General features: G+C 43.1%; 1 protein-coding gene across 1 annotated transcript in view; it reads right to left on the reverse strand.

The window, feature by feature from the left end:
* The window catches only part of UTP15 (UTP15 small subunit processome component), a 28,281-nt gene that overhangs the window by 7,860 nt on the left and 1,631 nt on the right, over positions 1-18,790 (reverse strand). The window contains exons 2-10 of the mRNA XM_075591748.1: positions 17,151-17,306; positions 16,227-16,319; positions 13,032-13,216; positions 9,947-10,125; positions 9,036-9,161; positions 6,938-7,073; positions 5,938-6,022; positions 2,600-2,755; positions 1,505-1,606 (exon numbers count right to left, since the gene is read on the reverse strand). Coding sequence (XP_075447863.1) covers positions 1,505-1,606; positions 2,600-2,755; positions 5,938-6,022; positions 6,938-7,073; positions 9,036-9,161; positions 9,947-10,125; positions 13,032-13,216; positions 16,227-16,319; positions 17,151-17,240 — 1,152 coding nt within the window. The 5' untranslated portion in view covers positions 17,241-17,306. The remainder of the gene's footprint in view (positions 1-1,504; positions 1,607-2,599; positions 2,756-5,937; positions 6,023-6,937; positions 7,074-9,035; positions 9,162-9,946; positions 10,126-13,031; positions 13,217-16,226; positions 16,320-17,150; positions 17,307-18,790) is intronic.

The raw sequence follows: 18,790 nt of genomic DNA on the forward strand, positions 1-18,790 counted from the left end.
TCCTGCTTAACAAACTCCAGAGCTCTGGAATAGGGAAGCATGCTTTAAACTGGTTTCATTCCTACCTATCAGGTAGATCCCAACATGTGTCCATCTCAGGCTCTAACTCCAACCCCTTGGATATCACCTGTGGTGTCCCGCATGGCTCTGTTTTGGGGCCCCTACTCTTCTCAGTGTTCATCAATGATCTTCCCACAGCTTGTAAAGAAGCTTCAATACACATGTATGCAGATGATCCAATCCTATATGCACAGCCATAGCCTCTCCGACCTTCAACACATACTTCAGTCTGACTTTTTGAGACTCGAAAACTGGATTTCCCAAAACAAACTGTTTTTAAACACTGACAAGACTGTAACAATGAAATTCGGGACCAAGATTAAATTTTTAAAGATTCCAGTGACTGAGCTCCAGATCAGAACCAACGCTAACACCACCCTAACTCCTGTCACTAGTTTTAAATACCTGGGCATATGGTTTGACTCCCATTTAACATTCGGGATGCACATTGATACCCTGGCATCCAAAACCTATGCCAAACTAGGTGTACTTTACAGGAACAAATCCTCCCTAAGCCTGCTGGTCAGAAAGCGTATTGCACAGCAGATGCTAATGCCAATTATTGACTATGGAGACATAGTATATGGCTCGGCACCTCAAACCCACCTTAGCAAACTTGACACCCTCTACAATTCAATATGCCGTTTTGTTCTCCAATGCAACTACAACACACATCACTGTGAAATGCTCAAAGAACTAGATTGGTCATCACTTGAGTTTAGGCACAAAGTTCACCTTTCCTGTCTTGCCTTCAAATACTTTCTGGGCAAGCTACGCAGCTATCTGAACAAGCTCCTCACCCCTACCACATGCAGCACCTATCATCTGAGATCTGACTCCAAAAGACTGTTCATGGTCCCAAGGCTCAACAAAGTATCCGGACATTCCTCCTTCTCTTACCGTGCACCCCAAAACTGGAACAACCTACCAGAGACTCTCACATCCACCACCAGTTTAAGTTCTTTCAAAACTAAGGCTGTCTCACATTTTAATCTGGTCTGTAACTGTTACATGCGCCTATAATATATATTATCTTTAACTGTGCATGCAATGTCTTGTATATAATGTATACCCTGTTCACTTATGTAACTGTATTTGTAACCATGTACTATTTGTCACTTTGACTCCTATGCCCAGGACATACTTGAAAACGAGCGGTAACTCAATGTATTACTTCCTGGTAAAATATTTTATAAATAAATAAATGATGCCGGTGGGACTCGTGACTTCACATGACCCCGCGCATCATTTGACACCGGGGTGAAGCAGGGCGGAGGGTGTTGTGTTAAGCGCAGAGTAGAGCAGACAGGGGTGTGCACGGGGAAAAGTTTGCACACCCCTGCCTTAAATGTCACAAGGCAGGAAGGGACTCATCCTCATAGTATGTCCCTAGAGCAAAATGGGTTTACAATCACAATATTGGATCCTCCATATAAACACTTACCTCCATCACAGCATCAAGAGCCTTTGACACCTGGAAACCCTTCAGTAGCTTGTCATATTTCTTCAAGTGCTCCCGTACCGGTTTACTGACCAGGAGATCATCCTACAATTGTACAACAGTACAATGGTTGACAGAAGTATAGAAAACAAGCAAGCAAAGCTATCTCCTTTGCAGATCTGCTGCATTTCCAAGAAGTAATACCACAGTAAACAACTCCGGTATAAAGAGTCCTTAGCATAAAGCAGTATGTTAGTGTCCTTGGCACAGGTAAATGACAGTAAAACTGGTATCAAATCCCCCCTATATAAAAGTCTGTGCTCACCTTATACTGGTAGATGAGTATATCAGTATTAGATATTATAAGACAAGCTTTCGAGAGTTCTCCTCTTTTCCTCAGGTCAGCAATACTGATTTACACTGATTCCAGGAGTTTAGCACAGATGTAAAAACAGAAAAACAGGATCTGGTTTGTGTGAAGTGTTAAAACAAGATCTGTGTTAAGCTTATGAAATCTTTGCAAATCAGTATCGCTGACCTGAGGAAGAGAGAGAACTCTCGAAAGCTTGTCTTGTAATATCTATTGTTAGTCTTAATACACAAGGTATCACCTAATACTGAAGTACTCATTTACTCTGCACTATCGCAAGTGGAACCATTGCTTTCTAAGATATATTATATATATATATAAATATATATATATAATATATCGAAGTGTCTAGAAAGCAAGATCTTTGCACTTCTGGAAAAAATGTTGCTGCTATATATATATATCCCCGACTTGGTCAAGATGAATTATATATCATTTATTTTTTTATACCTGCAATTGTCCACTTTTCCAATCAAGGAGTGCATGAAAGCAATTACGTATTGCACAAATCAATGAAGTGACACATTCAAAGACCCATGGATCTAGCTCTGGATTTGGGAAAATGGTCCTCCTCCCCCCCCCCCCCCCCACTCCAATGTCTTAATTATACAGCAGCAGCTCCTCCCTCGGTATGATAGTATTAACTATAAAGATTGAGGTAGTTGCTGATCCGACAAGAGCACCAACCCAGAAGACAACTTTACTGTCCTTCCTTTTCATTCCCATACCTGCTTTGGCATATAGTCTTTGCCTCTCACAAACACTCTGGATCGTGGATGTTTCTTCCTTGGAGCAGGCTGAATCAGCTTCTTCTCTTCGTGTTTCCGATGCTTAATGTTCAGCACGCCATTGGTCATGCCGACCACAATCATCTCGTCATCAGGCTAAAATAGATATAGGGTAGATGTCACAAACTATACTAAGTTTGTATTGTTATAGCTGAATGCATCATCTGCGCAAACAGCTCTCACCACGGAACGCAAGTTATTTGTCCAAGGTCTCACAGGAGATGCGGACAGTGGGTCCCAAATCAGTTTTCCTACATCAAAGCTAGTGGGTTCAAATGTAATCGTTAGTGTTGCTCATTAAAAACAACTCGTATGAATGGGGCTTGTTAAGGACTTATTCCTAAAAGTGTAAAAAAATGCATCTTAAAAAAAAAAAATTGTAATGATCCAACCCTCTCTCGTGACCACATGGATAGTTTCAACTTCCCCCGATTGTATTCTAGTTCACCAAAAGGTTTCACCAAGGATAAGTAATAGGGACGAGGCCTGTGTGACTAGATGCTTATTTTCTTACATCTAATGAGCTGCCACCCTTTTATTGACTGTCTGCATCTTCACTTAACAGGTTCTATGAGGCGCATTGACTCAATACCAGCCAAGAACACATAGCTAAGAACACACGTCTTGCAGGATCCTTCACTGCCGCTAAACACAGCCGTCATGTACCACGCCATCAATGCCCACTGCCCAATCTGAGGAGCATCATTTTCTTGAACATGTTGTTTGATGGACTATTGTTCTTTTGTTACATGTGAAACAAATGTAAATTTATCAGTTGTTTTAAATTTCCAGGCTTTGCATACCGTACACCCAAAAAAACCTTTAATTTTTGGTAACCAATTCCATCAAACAACATGTTACCTGCAAAACTGATCATGTTATTTACATGATTACCTGTCCGTGTGGACTTCAATACATTGGCAAAACATCAAGAGATGTAAGAGTTAGAATTTTAGAACACTTGGGCAATATAAGAAGAGGGGTAACCACCCATCTTCTAATCTGAACATTTTATAAATTACCATCAAAGCTATACCACAGGATTTACATTCACGGTTTTGGAACATGTATTACCTCATTGGAGGGGAGGGGACCGAAATATTCTATTAACCAAAAGGGAGACATACTGAATTTTCACTATGAAAACTTTGGCCCCTAGGGGATTAAATGTTGATATAGAATTAGGAGTCTTCCTTTGAAATCACCTTATAGAGGCATACCCCACTTTAAGGACACTCACTTTAAGTACACTCGCGAGTAAGTACATATCGCCCAATAGGCAAACGGCAGCTCACGCATGCGCCTGTCAGCACGTCCTGAACAGCAATACCGGCTCCCTACCTATACCGAAGCTGTGCCCAAGCAGGGAGACTATAGAGCCTGTTACACATGCTTTATTTACATCAGTTATGCACGTATATGACGATTGCAGTACAGTACATGCATCAATAAGTGGAAAAAGGTAGTGCTTCACTTTAAGTACATTTTCACTTTACATACATGCTCCGGTCCCATTGCGTACGTTAATGCGGGGTATTACTGTATTCTATTTTGTATTAAATAATTGCTTAGAATTATAAGAACATTTCGGTTATTTCTGGTATTATGTAATATTCTATGAATACTAATTATGTTTTTCCTGACTTTTTTCCCGAGATAAACATCAATCGCCGTTAATAAAGTTAGAATGTTATTTAGTTAAACTTATGTCATATGCTCAATATTTTTTAATATGTTACAATATGTTTTAATTTGTTTTACAATTGTTTATGCCCAGTGGGGCAATTTTATTAATATGTGCTCATTTGTCCATTCTATTTCCGCCCACCTCATATGTTGTACCTTATAATATGTTAAAATAAGGGAGGTCTTAGGGGCAATCTAAGTGTGATACACCTGCCCACTCTATCCTGCCCACTTCACTTACAATTATAATGATGTATTCATTAGCCAATAGGATGTGAGTATAGGGGAGGGCCTTAGGGTATTTAAAGTAGGATTTAGCAGCCAATTGACACTCCTGACAAAGCCGCAAGCATACAACGGCAAAACGCGTAGAGTGTTTCAGTCCAGCAATACCTAAGAGGAGGAACACCGAGAATCCACTCCTACCATCAGGTCCGGCGGTTCTCTCGACGCACCGGAAGTGACGTGACGGGAGCCCCGGCGTGGATACAGTGTTCCGGTGAAGCGGAGGACAACGAGGAACCCAGGAGATCGCGACTCCCTGTGTACCTGTTACCCGCTATCCATTTTTCGCCTATCTTGATCATACAGAGTGTAAGCCTTCATTTGTATACCTATTGTCAGAATATAATACTGTCTACACTATATGGTCTTTTTCCTTTTCTTCCTTGGAGGTTGGTGGCTGCTGCATATTCACAGGGTACATCCACCCCCTAAGTTGGATGGCTGCTTGATTTTGGCTACCTTCATGTGAGTAGTCATGTTTGAGCCTCGCACACAAAATCACTGTATTTTAACATTACTGTACTATGTGATGTTTTCATTTATTTTTTATGACTACGAGACACGCTCCCCTGGCCTTTTTTGGAGAAGCTTAAGAAGAAACAAGGCTGGGAAAAATCATTGGAGAGAAGATTAAAGCTGCACCTATAGAGTACCAATTAAAATACTTCTCTACCAGCTTCCACATACATGTCACTAATGTCAAGGGGGGGGGGGGTAACAACAAAATGCTGGTTTACTGCTTTTACATATGACTCAACAAGCAGCCATTCATATTTATAGTTAGAAATAAAAAGTTAATAGCAACAGTGGCAATACATATTTTTGCTATGCATTTTGTAATTGTAACCAATGGGTGTTGCATTTTGGCCGGAATCGCTATTAACTAAACTTTTCAGGGTAGTTAAGTGCAAAAAGTTAAAAAAAAACTATTGTATATACATACACACGCTGAATCATAAGAACAATAGCTTTAATTTGAACATATACCGGTCACTGTCCATCTCCGGTAATTTATATGGGGAACTACAGACACCTTCCCCCTCTGCATGAACTGCGTAGATTTAGCAGCACCAGCAGCTTTGTCCGTGTCCCTAATGCATTGTCTCTAAAATACATTGGAGTTGAGCATGAAATGGTTCGGGAAAACAAAGCAAATGGGGACCCATCAGTCACCCCAAAGCCACTGAAGTTCTGCTGAAATTTCACAATCAAACAAAAAGGTTCTAACACCTTCCTAAGAGTGCTGGTTTGGGGAGTTGTTCTTCTGGTCAGGCTCGCAAAACCCTATTAAAGTTTATTATACTTACCGCTAATGCCAGGCTTAGAATGGAGGCTGCATAGTCAAAACTGTGAACTACTTTATAGTTCATTGTGCTGTACACCTTCACGTGCCTGTTAAAAAGATATACACACACAAGTTAAATGTGATATTCGGCATTTCAGCAGCACAGCAGGAAACCTACACTTTAGATATCACACACTAAATGCAAAGGAGTCATCAAGTGAAGGCATGTGGCCTGCTTCATAGACTTGCTGGAACCCAAATGTTTAGTGTGTTTGGTCTACTTTTGAAAGCATTCCATTAAAGCAGCAAGGTTGAAGTAGGGGGTCTCCGTGGCTGAACGGTACTTATTTCAGCTCTGGGGAAACCCCCGCTTCCAGAGATACTTACCTTTGTAGGGGATATTGGTATCTCTTCAGTTTAAATGTCCCCGTCACGCAGGCCAATTGGAAGCCGCGCCGAATGACGCAACAGTCTCCTATTGGACCGCGTGACGGAGCACATTTAAATGCCGCCAATACGTTAGACGTACAGTTCCTGACTGCAGGCACTACTACGGAAGTATGCCTCACTGGAAGCATCGGGTCCCCAAAGCTGAAATTAACACAGTTCAGCTCCGAAGACCAGCGGCTTCAACCCTGTAATCAAAGGTTTTTAAAAAAGTGAAAACCGTATTGCTACTTGAAATGGATTGTTCCCTCCCAGCGTTCTGACAAGGAGCTCCATTAATGAAATACACACACACGGCAACATCTGATACTTCCACGGAAAACAACCCATCCTGTCACGGTCATTCAAGTTAAAAGGCCCCTATATTGCTGAGCAAGGAACGACAGTGAGGTCAATGCACAGGTTTCTGAACCAAATGCAAAACTAGTACTTGCTCTGCCTTCAAGTCCCTATGGGTATGTCTTTACAATTCCTATTTTATTATAAAAACACCCATTTGCCGGAAATCTGAACCGTTTCTTGCATTTCCCTCACAGGAGAACGCTCAAGGTCAGACATGAAACAGCTGGACGCACCTGTCTAATGACCCCGACAGCAGCCTTTGACCAGAGCTGCTTAGACACAGACTGGTGACCGTTTTGTGATGATTTCTTAATGATACCAGCAACTGGCCTCCTTTTAGCATGTCCCAGACTTTAACGTACCGACCTCCTAATATATGGGGGGAAAGGAATGAAAAGTCAGCGATTAAACATTATAGATTACCTGCTTATGTTGCAGGTTTTTTTTTTACAAAAAAGTTAAACATGATTTACATTGAAGAGGTGATAAATCTTAGTTAACACATTTTCAGTACCAACATTATTTCAGTAACAGCTGTGCTAATAATATTCAGTGCAACTAACCCAGCATCTTTATTCAGAGCGGTTCTAAACCTAATCCTATCATCTGGCTCCAAATACTCAATTACACTTCATACTAACACCAGACCGATACATTGATCTTTAGGTCATCTGCATCTCTCTGCTGGACAGTCCAAAAATGGCAGGCAAATTGCTTTTTTGAGGGAAGTACAAGTAAACCGGTAAACTAGTAATGGGGGGGGGGGGGGGGGGGTGAAACCTTCCCAAACAGGGCCGGTTCAACCATTAGGCCACGGTAGAATTTGGGGGGTGGCAGATTTTTAACACTGCACAGGGATTTCCCCGAGCAGGGAGTGAGCTGGACAGTTTCCTCCATCCTGATTGGCAACTGCTGGCTAATGCAGCCAATCAAGAGGAGGTGTAAGGAGCCTGGGGGCGGGGCCAAGCAGAGGAGGAAAGAATGTGTACTAGAAAGGTGTGTGTGCATGCGTCATGGAGAGAGACAATGAGGGAAGAGGGGGCGAGGGAGGGGACAAGAGGGAGGAACGAGTGAAAGTGAGAAAGGGGGAAAAAAAATAATAATGGAGGCAGGAGGGGGGGGGGAGGGGAGAGTGTATGAATGGTAGCAAAAAAATCTATTAGGTATAGCATTTCAATTTTACAAAACATACTGGACACCTAACAAGCTCCTATTAAACCCCCAAAATACCCACAACATATATATAAGCATATGAGTGTCAGAGGAGTGCTACTGAGCATGGCAATATGCATTAAAACCAGAGACATAACATAAAACACAGACAAAGCTCAGTTTTTAGCACATCTAGTGAGACTCATACACGGTACAGTGCCTAAATATATATGGATAAATATCTAATAAGTAAATGGTCTTTTAGTTTGACATTTTTGGCCAAAATTGTTGTAAGCCCCTGAGCCAACGCCAAGGCAGACCACATATCAGGGGTCCCTAACGCTAATATAAATTCTTAATAACCTGTTTAATAACAGGAAGAATGATTTATAGTAAATCTGTCAATATTAGCTGCAAAGTTCTGTCTGACTGAAGCTTTTATTAACCTGTACATTACCAGGAAAAGCACTCTGTAGTAGAGATGTCACAGCCAAACTGCAAGCAGGCAAGTTCCCCTGAGTGGAAGATGCTATGGAGTGAGCCCATAACCATTTAAATGCTTTGCAGCTAATATTGACAGATTTACTATAAATCATTCTTCCTGTTATTAAACAGGTTATTAAGAATTTATATTAGCGTTAGGGACCCCTGATATGTGGTCTGCCTTGGCGTTGGCTCAGGGGCTTACAACAATTTTGGCCAAAAATGTCAAACTAAAAGACCATTTACTTATTAGATATTTATCCATATATATTTAGGCACTGTACCGTGTATGAGTCTCACTAGATGTGCTAAAAACTGAGCTTTGTCTGTGTTTTATGTTATGTCTCTGGTTTTAATTTCAATTTTCCAGTTAGAAAAAAACCTCCCAAGCAGGACCTACTTTAAACTGCAAGCAACACTACGCAATTTTGAAAACTTCACTTGTTGGAGGCCTTGAAGACTGAAGTTGGCCACCCCTGATGCATGCTTAACTTTTTCTGCAACCGCCGATCGCGCATGCGCGGCCAACGGGATTGAAAAATCGGGGTAGCACCCCCAAAAAGTCGGGACAAAGCGCTAAAAACGGGACATGTGGTCACCTTATTGAAGACTGGAGTGGGCCACGCCTGTACTACAACAGCTCAACTATCAACATAATAGGTTACATTGTGTTCCATCGTGGCTACTGCTTCCCACCTGCAGACACGAGAAGCCCTCCGGAAGGGAACAGAAGCACACTCTCCACCGGCTGTCCGTGCTCCATGCTCAGGACGCTCTTCTCTGTCCGCGCATCGAATACTTTCACGGTATGATCATACGAACCTGGAAATTGCACACAAATTAGTTTGCCACTTGAAAATAGAAACCGTGCATGAGGAAAACAGTCATGAAAGCGACACATTAACACATTTTTGATTTTCCCCGAGCGTGTTTCAAGCTACAATCAATATTTCTCACTCTGGTTTTTTATTTCTCGAATTTATCATAAAAGAAGATGGGTTCGGAATGACCCTCCCACTAAAACTCCCTGAATCTACACAGCCAGGCAGAGGGAAATAACGAAACGTAGGGTTAATTCAGATCATAATAGATGGCAATGGTTAATATTAATAGTACAACATAGATAGTAAGCTCTTCAGGCAAGGGCTCCTTTTAATATTTTGTCTGAAGCACTTATTCCTATTGTGTTATTTTTTTTATTTGTAATTTATCGCTATAAAATTCCTGTCTTGCACCTCCACTACAATCGATAATAAATTAAATACTTCTATTTACATACATACAATATGCATAGACTACGTACTGGTATTTGGCTGTTCAGGTTTAGCCCAGTGTTTAATATATTTGCCAACTAAGCCGCTCTTCCTAACATGAACTATAAAATAATAAAAGGTTATTGATGGAAAACTGCAGTGTTTCCAGCAGCGTCGAGGCTAGGAAGGCGTGTTGGTGTTGTTGTGTTGCTCTTGAATTCTTACTCCCCCTCCTTTAATGGCACTCTGGTAAATACATAGTGTGGCAAAAGTAAAAACACTAGCTGTGTTAGCCAGCAATTTGTACAGTTTGGCAAGCTCAGCAATTCCGTCATTTCACACGAGCGAACATACCTGTTACAAACAGATTATCATTCAGTTTGCTGGTGCAGCCGCACCTCACGTAGTCTGTATGTTCTTTGTAGGCCACAATTTCAGTGCCGTTTGGAATGTCCCATACCTTGGATGTACAGTCATCAGAACCAGAGACTATCCGATACTTATCGGAAGTGAAGTCCACAAAATGCACTGCTCTGAAAAGGGATAGAAAACAGTCAGGGAGAGACAGACAGACAGACAGACAGACAGACAGACAGACAGACAGACAGACAGACAGACAGACAGACAGACAGACAGACAGACAGACAGACAGACAGACAGACAGACAGACAGACAGACTGACAGACAGACTGACAGACAGACTGACAGACAGACTGACAGACAGACTGACAGACACACTGACAGACACACTGACAGACACACTGACAGACACACTGACAGACACACTGACAGACACACTGACAGACACACTGACAGACACACTGACAGACACACTGACAGACACACTGACAGACACACTGACAGACACACTGACAGACACACTGACAGACACACTGACAGACACACTGACAGACACACTGACAGACACACTGACAGACACACTGACAGACACACTGACAGACACACTGACAGACACACTGACAGACACACTGACAGACACACTGACAGACACACTGACAGACACACTGACAGACACACTGACAGACACACTGACACACACACTGACACACACACTGACACACACACTGACACACACACTGACACACACACTGACACACACACTGACACACACACTGACACACACACTGACACACACACTGACACACACACTGATACACACACTGACACACACACTGACACACACACTGACACACACACTGACACACACACACACACACACACACACACACTTTTAAGGTAGGAAAGCTTATATACAGACAGTTAGCACTTGTAAGTATTTTGGTGCCTCCACCAGGTATGGATACAAAAGCTGCAAGTGTACCATACAAGAACAAAAAAAAATCCATAGACACACTGACACACACTGACACACACTGACACACACTGACACACACTGACACACACTGACACACACTGACACACACTTTTAAGGTAGGAAAGCTTATATACAGACAGTTAGCACTTGTAAGTATTTTGGTGCCTCCACCAGGTATGGATACAAAAGCTGCAAGTGTACCATACAAGAACAAAAAAAAATCCATAGACACACTGACACACACTGACACACACTGACACACACTGACACACACTGACACACACTGACACACACTGACACACACTTTTAAGGTAGGAAAGCTTATATACAGACAGTTAGCACTTGTAAGTATTTTGGTGCCTCCACCAGGTATGGATACAAAAGCTGCAAGTGTACCATACAAGAACAAAAAAAAATCCATAGACACACTGACACACTGACACACACTGACACACACTGACACACACTGACACACACTGACACACACTGACACACACTGACACACACTGACACACACTGACACACACTGACACACACTGACACACACTTTTAAGGTAGGAAAGCTTATATACAGACAGTTAGCACTTGTAAGTATTTTGGTGCCTCCACCAGGTATGGATACAAAAGCTGCAAGTGTACCATACAAGAACAAAAAAAAATCCATAGTGCAACTGTCCTTTACACAGAAAAATAATTATTAATTCATATAGCCACAAAATTAAACCACTTGAACTGCTTTAAAATAAATGTAATTCTTCGCTGCTCATCAGTTATAGTCGATAATGATTATTTTTATGTGCATGTCCGTTTCCTGCATCTGTGTTCCCTCATGTGCATATAAACCAATCTCTGAAAGTGTGGTGGTTAATTCTTTATTCTTCTCTCCGAGTCTCCGGCGTCACTGTGCACATTTCAAAAGTCTGCAGCAACATTACGTATCTCAGTCAACAGCCCTTCCCACTCCCCCCAGTTGGTAAGCTTCGAAGTGTACTGTTCGGGTGTCCTCATTAGTGTCATTGCTGCGTTCTTTTACCATAATCAAACAGGCTGTGTGGCAAGTTGGTTTTCAAATGTTGCAGCCTTCTAATCTGATGAGCCGCTCAGGCCAGAAAACAGGACTTCTTGGGAATGATTTCATATTGGATAGGTTGCCATGAGAGAACGTCATGGTTTCTTACACGACAGCCTTTAAGATGCCCAGGATGTGGCCAAGCATGGGGCGATGGAATTGTTTGGGTTGGCACAAATATAAATTGAAGAGTGTATAGGATGCACAGAGTAAAGCAGGGATGACAATATTGGAGTACACTGCAATCTTGGTTGAGCTTCATACACCAACAGTACATGTTTTCTCAAAAGGCAGTGCTTGAGAGATGCGAAGACCTGGGAAGTGTGCTTCCAATGATAGGCAGCTTGTGGCCCACTGTGAACCTTTTTCCACAAACTGTAAGGCCGCGCTTACAGTGCCGACGACGTCGCCCGAAAACAAATGCATTGTCGCCGCCACCGCGTGCGCTTATAGTAAGCGCGACGGCGACAAAGCAACGGGGCGACGCGATTTTTGCAAGCCGGGAATATTTGATTTTTCAGGGGCTGTCGCCTCATGTGACTGCCCCTGAACCAAATCAATGCCCTGGTCACCCGCAACACCGCCGCAAAGCGAAATACAACTTTCGCTGGCAGCGACGGGTGACGTCACGCGTCGCGGGCACTATACGCACGGCCTAAAAATAGATTGGCTTACGCTGGTTATTATAAGAAGATTGGAACAGGACTCCCTAATACTTCTAAATACAGACAATGATGCCAGTGCCTTTTCACACGCTGCATCCGTTACCAAGCATGTGGAGCAGGAGTTGAATAAACCGGATCTTAATGCCGCTTCAGTGGACGAATACTATGAAAACTTGTGGCTATAAGAACTTAGGTGGAGGAAAACTGGAGCAAACATGCGTCTTGGCAATGAGAAGAGGGTGGGAGGTGGGGGTGGGAAGATTGCTTTATTGAACAAACAAATGCTGTGACCCCCATGGACTCTACTTCTAAAATAAAAAGATAGAATCTAATGTTGTATACATGTCAGGATCTTCAGTTCATCCTTACTTGCTATGACCTTGAAACTGTCTCAGTGCCGCTTTTCCGCTGATATCAAAGAGCTGAACAATGCTATCTTCACAGCCAGCAGCGAGCAGCCTCCCATCATCTCGATAGGTTCCACAGTAAGCAGTGTCCTTAAAGCGGGAGAAGGTTTTTATAGGCTCCTGAGAGTACTGTCCATAGATGTGAATCTGAGAAAAGAACATGTCACATTGGAAAGTGATGCAGAAGTGATGCAGCTATAATACAGATAAATGTACGGTTATGCATTTGGGAGACAGGAATAAACAGGCAACGTACAAATTAAATTATGGTTTCTGCACACGTCAGAGAATGAGCTCATACGTAGAGATGTTGTGCATAGTTTCCGCTAAAGTTCAGACTGGGTGAAGTGTGCCAAGCATCGAAAGTCAATGTGTAGCTCACACGACCCATTACATACAGTACAGACATTTTTGTAACAATCTCGCAAAGTTTTTGAGAACCAACCTTTTGTGATAATTGAGCAAAAATGCTGAATTTGAGATTCACCCCCCAAAAAATTGCAATACACATTTCAATGATAAACTGAATGAGAGACAGGAACCCAATTAGAGCACTCGTCCTCCCTGCTGGATGATTTGTGATATTATTACTATTTATTAGGACGTGAATAATAAAATATAGGGCATTAAAATAACAGACGCACAAAAGATCCCCAGAGGAATATCACAAGGGAGACCCCGGATCTGTATAGTATGGGATAGGGTATAAAACTGTATGAACCAACTAACCCTGATGATCCCCTTGTGGATAGGGGTATCATAGAAGGGAAGCAGGAGGGGGAAGTAAAACAATGGCCACAGTATGGAGTATACCCAAGGACTGTGGAGAATGTCAGTGATAAGTGTAACCCTCTGAGCACCTGTCCTGTAGGTAGAGAATCCAGGTGTGCTACCTTGATAAAAAAAACTTAAAATCAGTAGATAGATTGCAGTACAAATGCGTGTAAACAGATAAGTGCATACACTAACTGCACAATGAAGGTGTCATAATTATGAACTCCTGACACTAGTGAAGGAGACAGCAACAATGTAGCTCAATATGTGATACAAATGGCACAGTGGCTAAAATAGAACACTGGATATAACCATCAAGGAGCCCGTGGCTCTATCAATGTGAATACTCCAGTCGTAGTGGGTTAGGATAAAGCAGGGGAGCGTAACCTTTTGCTGTTGCGCCCCAGTCTTCCCTGCCTGGATGCTCGTGCCGCCTCACCCCCCCTCCTCCCTACCTACCTGAGACCTGAGTAAAATGATGCTGCGGGGTCATGTGACGTCACGTGACCCGTGGCGTCATTCGATGCGCGTGACTTCACGAGCCCGTGGCTTAATTTGATGCTGCGTTGCAACAGAAGTGACGCGACGCATCGGAGACAGCGACGGAGCGGAGCTCCAAAAGCTGCAGCGCGATCCAGACAGTAGACGGCCCGGTGCAGACAGGTCACACAACGGAGACAGTGGGGAGAGCTTCGGCACGATCCAAACTTAACCATATTCACCTTGAGCGATACATGCTGTTTCATCATTTTTACATTGTTAGTGTGCAATTTTTAGCATCATTATAAAGCATTTAATTTGTACCATTGATCTGCACCATGGATATTTTTCTTTATCCTTTCATGCCATAACCGATTTGACTTCAGAGTGGGAGTGCATCTTTGCCTATATACAGAAGATTTCACAGATCCAAGTTACCTGTTGTTGCCCATACACTACTACTATCTTGTGAGTAGGCTGCACATAAGAGCCAAGTTATTCACCACAATAATTCACATTCAACTGAATTGTCTGCACTTAGATTGTTTCTTTGTTGTTGCTTTTCTCCTACATGCTCACCCTGGGTGGCGAGAATACACGGCGCGTCACAAAGCGCCTGAACTCCACGCGATCCCCCAGCATTGAAATTTAAATGCCTTGGGGACGAGCGCGGGGCCTCTGCAACTGCCCGCGCTCCTCCAGACAAATCTCCCGCCCCCAAGTTTGCGCACCGCTGGGATAAGGCACCATAAGGAGTAAATGGACTCTACTGCTCATGAATTGAGATCAGAGACCAAGGTGTAGTAAAACGCCATGGTGGCAGGTAAGTGAATACCTTTGGTCTGTAGTTTAGATACCAAACAAGCACTGATTGGAGTAGTATAAAATTCTTATGTAAGGGGGAACAATGCCCTTAATAGAGTGTTATCAAGTGCTGTTATCTGTACAGCTGGGCAAAAATCATTAGCCCAGAAAAATATTTAGCAATTGGTAATAGTACCATAGAGCCGCCAGTGGCTAGCAAAAATAGGATTTTTATATAATATATAATATAGTCACTGCATGGAGTCTGTATAGTGCAGGAGAAGGGCGCCGCAGCCTCTCTCCGTGAGAGTCAGTAAGTGCGGTTCACGTGATCAGCTGTGCATGCACGTATTGCCGAAGCACGCGTTTCGCGTGAAAACGCTTTGTCAAGGCTAAGAAGGGGGCCTCCCATCGGAGCAGTCGGGATTTAAATAGCACAGCCAAGATAGTTTGATTGCCTAAGTTAACCCTCTGTGTACCAAAGAGCATGCGCAACGGGTGTGTGCCAAGTTTAGCCTGTCACTCCGAATAAGGTTATTAGTATCCACATGTGGTACACATACATACACTCAAGGTATACAAGAATAACAGCCACATAACTAGCAATTATAAAGAATACCAGAGGCAAGAGTATATATATTGACTCTGGTTTCTAATGAAGTGAACTGAAAATAGAGTCTTCTGTATACTACTAGGTCTGTCATCTATCCCCAAGAGGTAAGATTGGGTAATGACTTAAGGGGAGTTTAGTCCCTCAGTTATGATTGAAAAGGGAAAATTAAACAATATCCAGGTACTTTAATCACAGTCCCTGTATATACCAGGGATATGGACTGTGAGCTGGGTGAATGTGGGTTCACCAGTGATAGTGGATGCCAGGTGTTCCACTGGAGTTGTGCTGTGAAGCAATGATAGTTGATGCAGGGGTAGCCTAAACAGTCTTCCCAAATACACATTTCAATACATTTGCACATCTCTATGGTAATTTCCTCCATCAGTCCCCCTTCTTAACAGCTCATGCTGGTGAAATTGTTCTCACTAAACCTAATCGACTATGTGCAGCTCATGTTAACACAAGATGGTTTGGTCTTTTACTTACCCTTGTAGAAGCTGTGACTGCATAGTTACAAGGCTGAACAGGTGAGAAATCGATTTTAGTTACTGCACCAAATTCCTTAATCTGCACAGGAGTCTAAAGAACAAAATGGAGCATGACGTCAGATTCAACCACCCAGGAATTCCACCGAACCCCCCACCCCCCGAAACGTGTAAACATCCTAAATAATGAAAGCATTGTGCCTGCATATATTTGTATGAATAGTTTTCATGATTTACAGATGTGCAGTCAAGTTCACAGAAAAAGTATGAACAGAAAACATAATGGAATCAAGTTACTGAAGTATCTTGCTGAAAACCAAAAGCAAAGAATTAACATGGCTCCCAAAGGGATGTCCTGATCTATATCTTTACATAGTGCTGCTTCTTGTACGGATTTAGTCGCAGTTTTGAACCCGGGAGACTTCAGTAAATCGAGCCCACGGGTTATAATTACAACGCTGTTCTGAAAAGTTGCAGTAGGGGGCATCAACTTTTTGCTTTCTTAGGCCGAGCTCATGGTGGCGGCGTCGCTACGTAAGCGCGCACTTCCGGGACTCTTACTTGATTCCCTATGGTAGTTCCTCAAGTGCCCTTGGCGCTGTGCGTGTCGACGCTGCTACATTTTGCCGCCACAACTGAAATTGACATTTCAGGCTGCAGTGGCGTGACGTCAGCGTCACGTGAGCTGGTTCAACCAATGAGGGCAAACATGCTCCGTGACGCGTCCGTGATGCTTTCACCACGCCCCCGAACGTCACGACTGATCTCCTGCAGCTAGCGCACACATAGCTGGGGCTGCAGGAGCGGGCGTCCGAGCCACAACCATGAGCTCAGTCTTACTCATTTTATGGACTGAAAATTGAAGCTAATTTGCAAAAAGCTGCCTGTATTTCATGAAACAAACAGTAGGATTGCTTTGTATTACCTTGTAACGCTTCCAGTACAGTGTATCTGGTGTTATTTTCTCGGAAAGCTTGGGGAAGGCAGGAATAGCTACGGGCTTGTACCCTGCCATTTTCTTTGGTTTAAGAGATGTCTCCGAAAGCTGCCAAGTTCAGTTCCTCGATACGCTGGAGTTCAGCTGAAATATACACACAGGGGAGGTGTGCAAACTTACAGCGCATCCTATTTTCTCACAACCCTCAGAAAAAAACACTTTACATAGTACTTGCTATACAATATTCATATGGCTATGTATACACAGAGATATGCAGCATTGTGGACACACAATGTTTTGTAAAGAGAGACATTAGGATACAGAGAATTCGAATAGTGGGATAGCTAAACAGAAGATAGGAATAGCTATTTGGAGAAAGGAATCCCCGATCCAAGTATCTTAGAATATAAAATGGGTAATCCCACTTTGCCAGTCAAATGATAACCTTTTGTAAAGAATAACAATGTAACTGGCATACATAAACAAATGTAACCGTGCCAAAAGCCAATATTTGGCTACTTTTGTTTCTTTGGAAATTAATGACAAATTACTTCAAATTGGGTCTCTGGAATGGGGGCGGTGGAGTCAGTTGTCAATCAAGCTTTACCCTTATCCCCACCCTGTCACAGAACCATTAACAATAAAAGAACAGGGAGGGAGGGGAATTGGCCAATGCAAACTCTTGCTGAACACACACGGACAGACAAAAGGTAGAGGAGATAACACCACCCTCCAAAAGTGTCAGCTCACCATGTTTACAAATTAATCGTTAAAAAATATGAATCAAAATGCTCACAGGTATCAGATTTGGGTAAAAAAAAAAAAAAAAATACCCAGATGTAATACAATGTCCAATGAGGAGGAATTGCCCCTTTAAGATATTTCAAGAGACTAAGGCTGCGGTCCCAGTAATGTCTGTGACACGCGCGCCCGGCGGGGGGGCGGTGCGTGTCACAGCGCTAACCGCGATCTGCGGTCTCTGAGGGAGAGGAGAATCTTGCGACGGGAGGGGGCGTGGTCAGAGATTTGCGGGGCGTGGCCATTACGTCACGCGGCTGGTTCGCCCTCATTGGGTGAACCGCCGGTGGGGGCGTGGCCACGCCTCCGTCGCTAGGAGTAAACTCAATTTGATTGAGTTGGGAAAAACCCTGCAGCACGGCGCGGCTGCACCTTCTGTGTGACGGTGCGTACTGGGCCCAGCCCCGTTGAGGGGCGGTGCTTACACGCACAGTGCACGCCGCGCCGTGCGCACAGGCTGTGACCGCAGCCTAACAGAACAAGTAGGGGTAAATGTAAGTAGTTAGCCTGGACAAGACGCCAGCTGGGTAAGTGTGTTTGTGCAGAACTGTGTAGCCAAGATTCAACACTATAAAAATGCTTCACTGAGAGGTTGGGATCCCTGATGTATTTAAGGTGACAAGAAGATGCGAATAAAAACAAGGAGAACTATGCGAGTGAAATACCCTGAATCAGGTTTCCATGTACTACATAAATAAGAAAGAATATTACCACACACACTCAGTTTATCTGAATACAAAGAACAAGCTGAAACAGAGGTTTGCAGTAGTGAGAGTTTATGAACGAAAGGCTGCTTTACAGATATATAGTCTGCGCAGAGGCTGGGGATA

The sequence above is a fragment of the Ascaphus truei genome, chromosome 1, assembly GCF_040206685.1.
Source record: "Ascaphus truei isolate aAscTru1 chromosome 1, aAscTru1.hap1, whole genome shotgun sequence".
Classification (NCBI taxonomy): domain Eukaryota; kingdom Metazoa; phylum Chordata; class Amphibia; order Anura; family Ascaphidae; genus Ascaphus; species Ascaphus truei.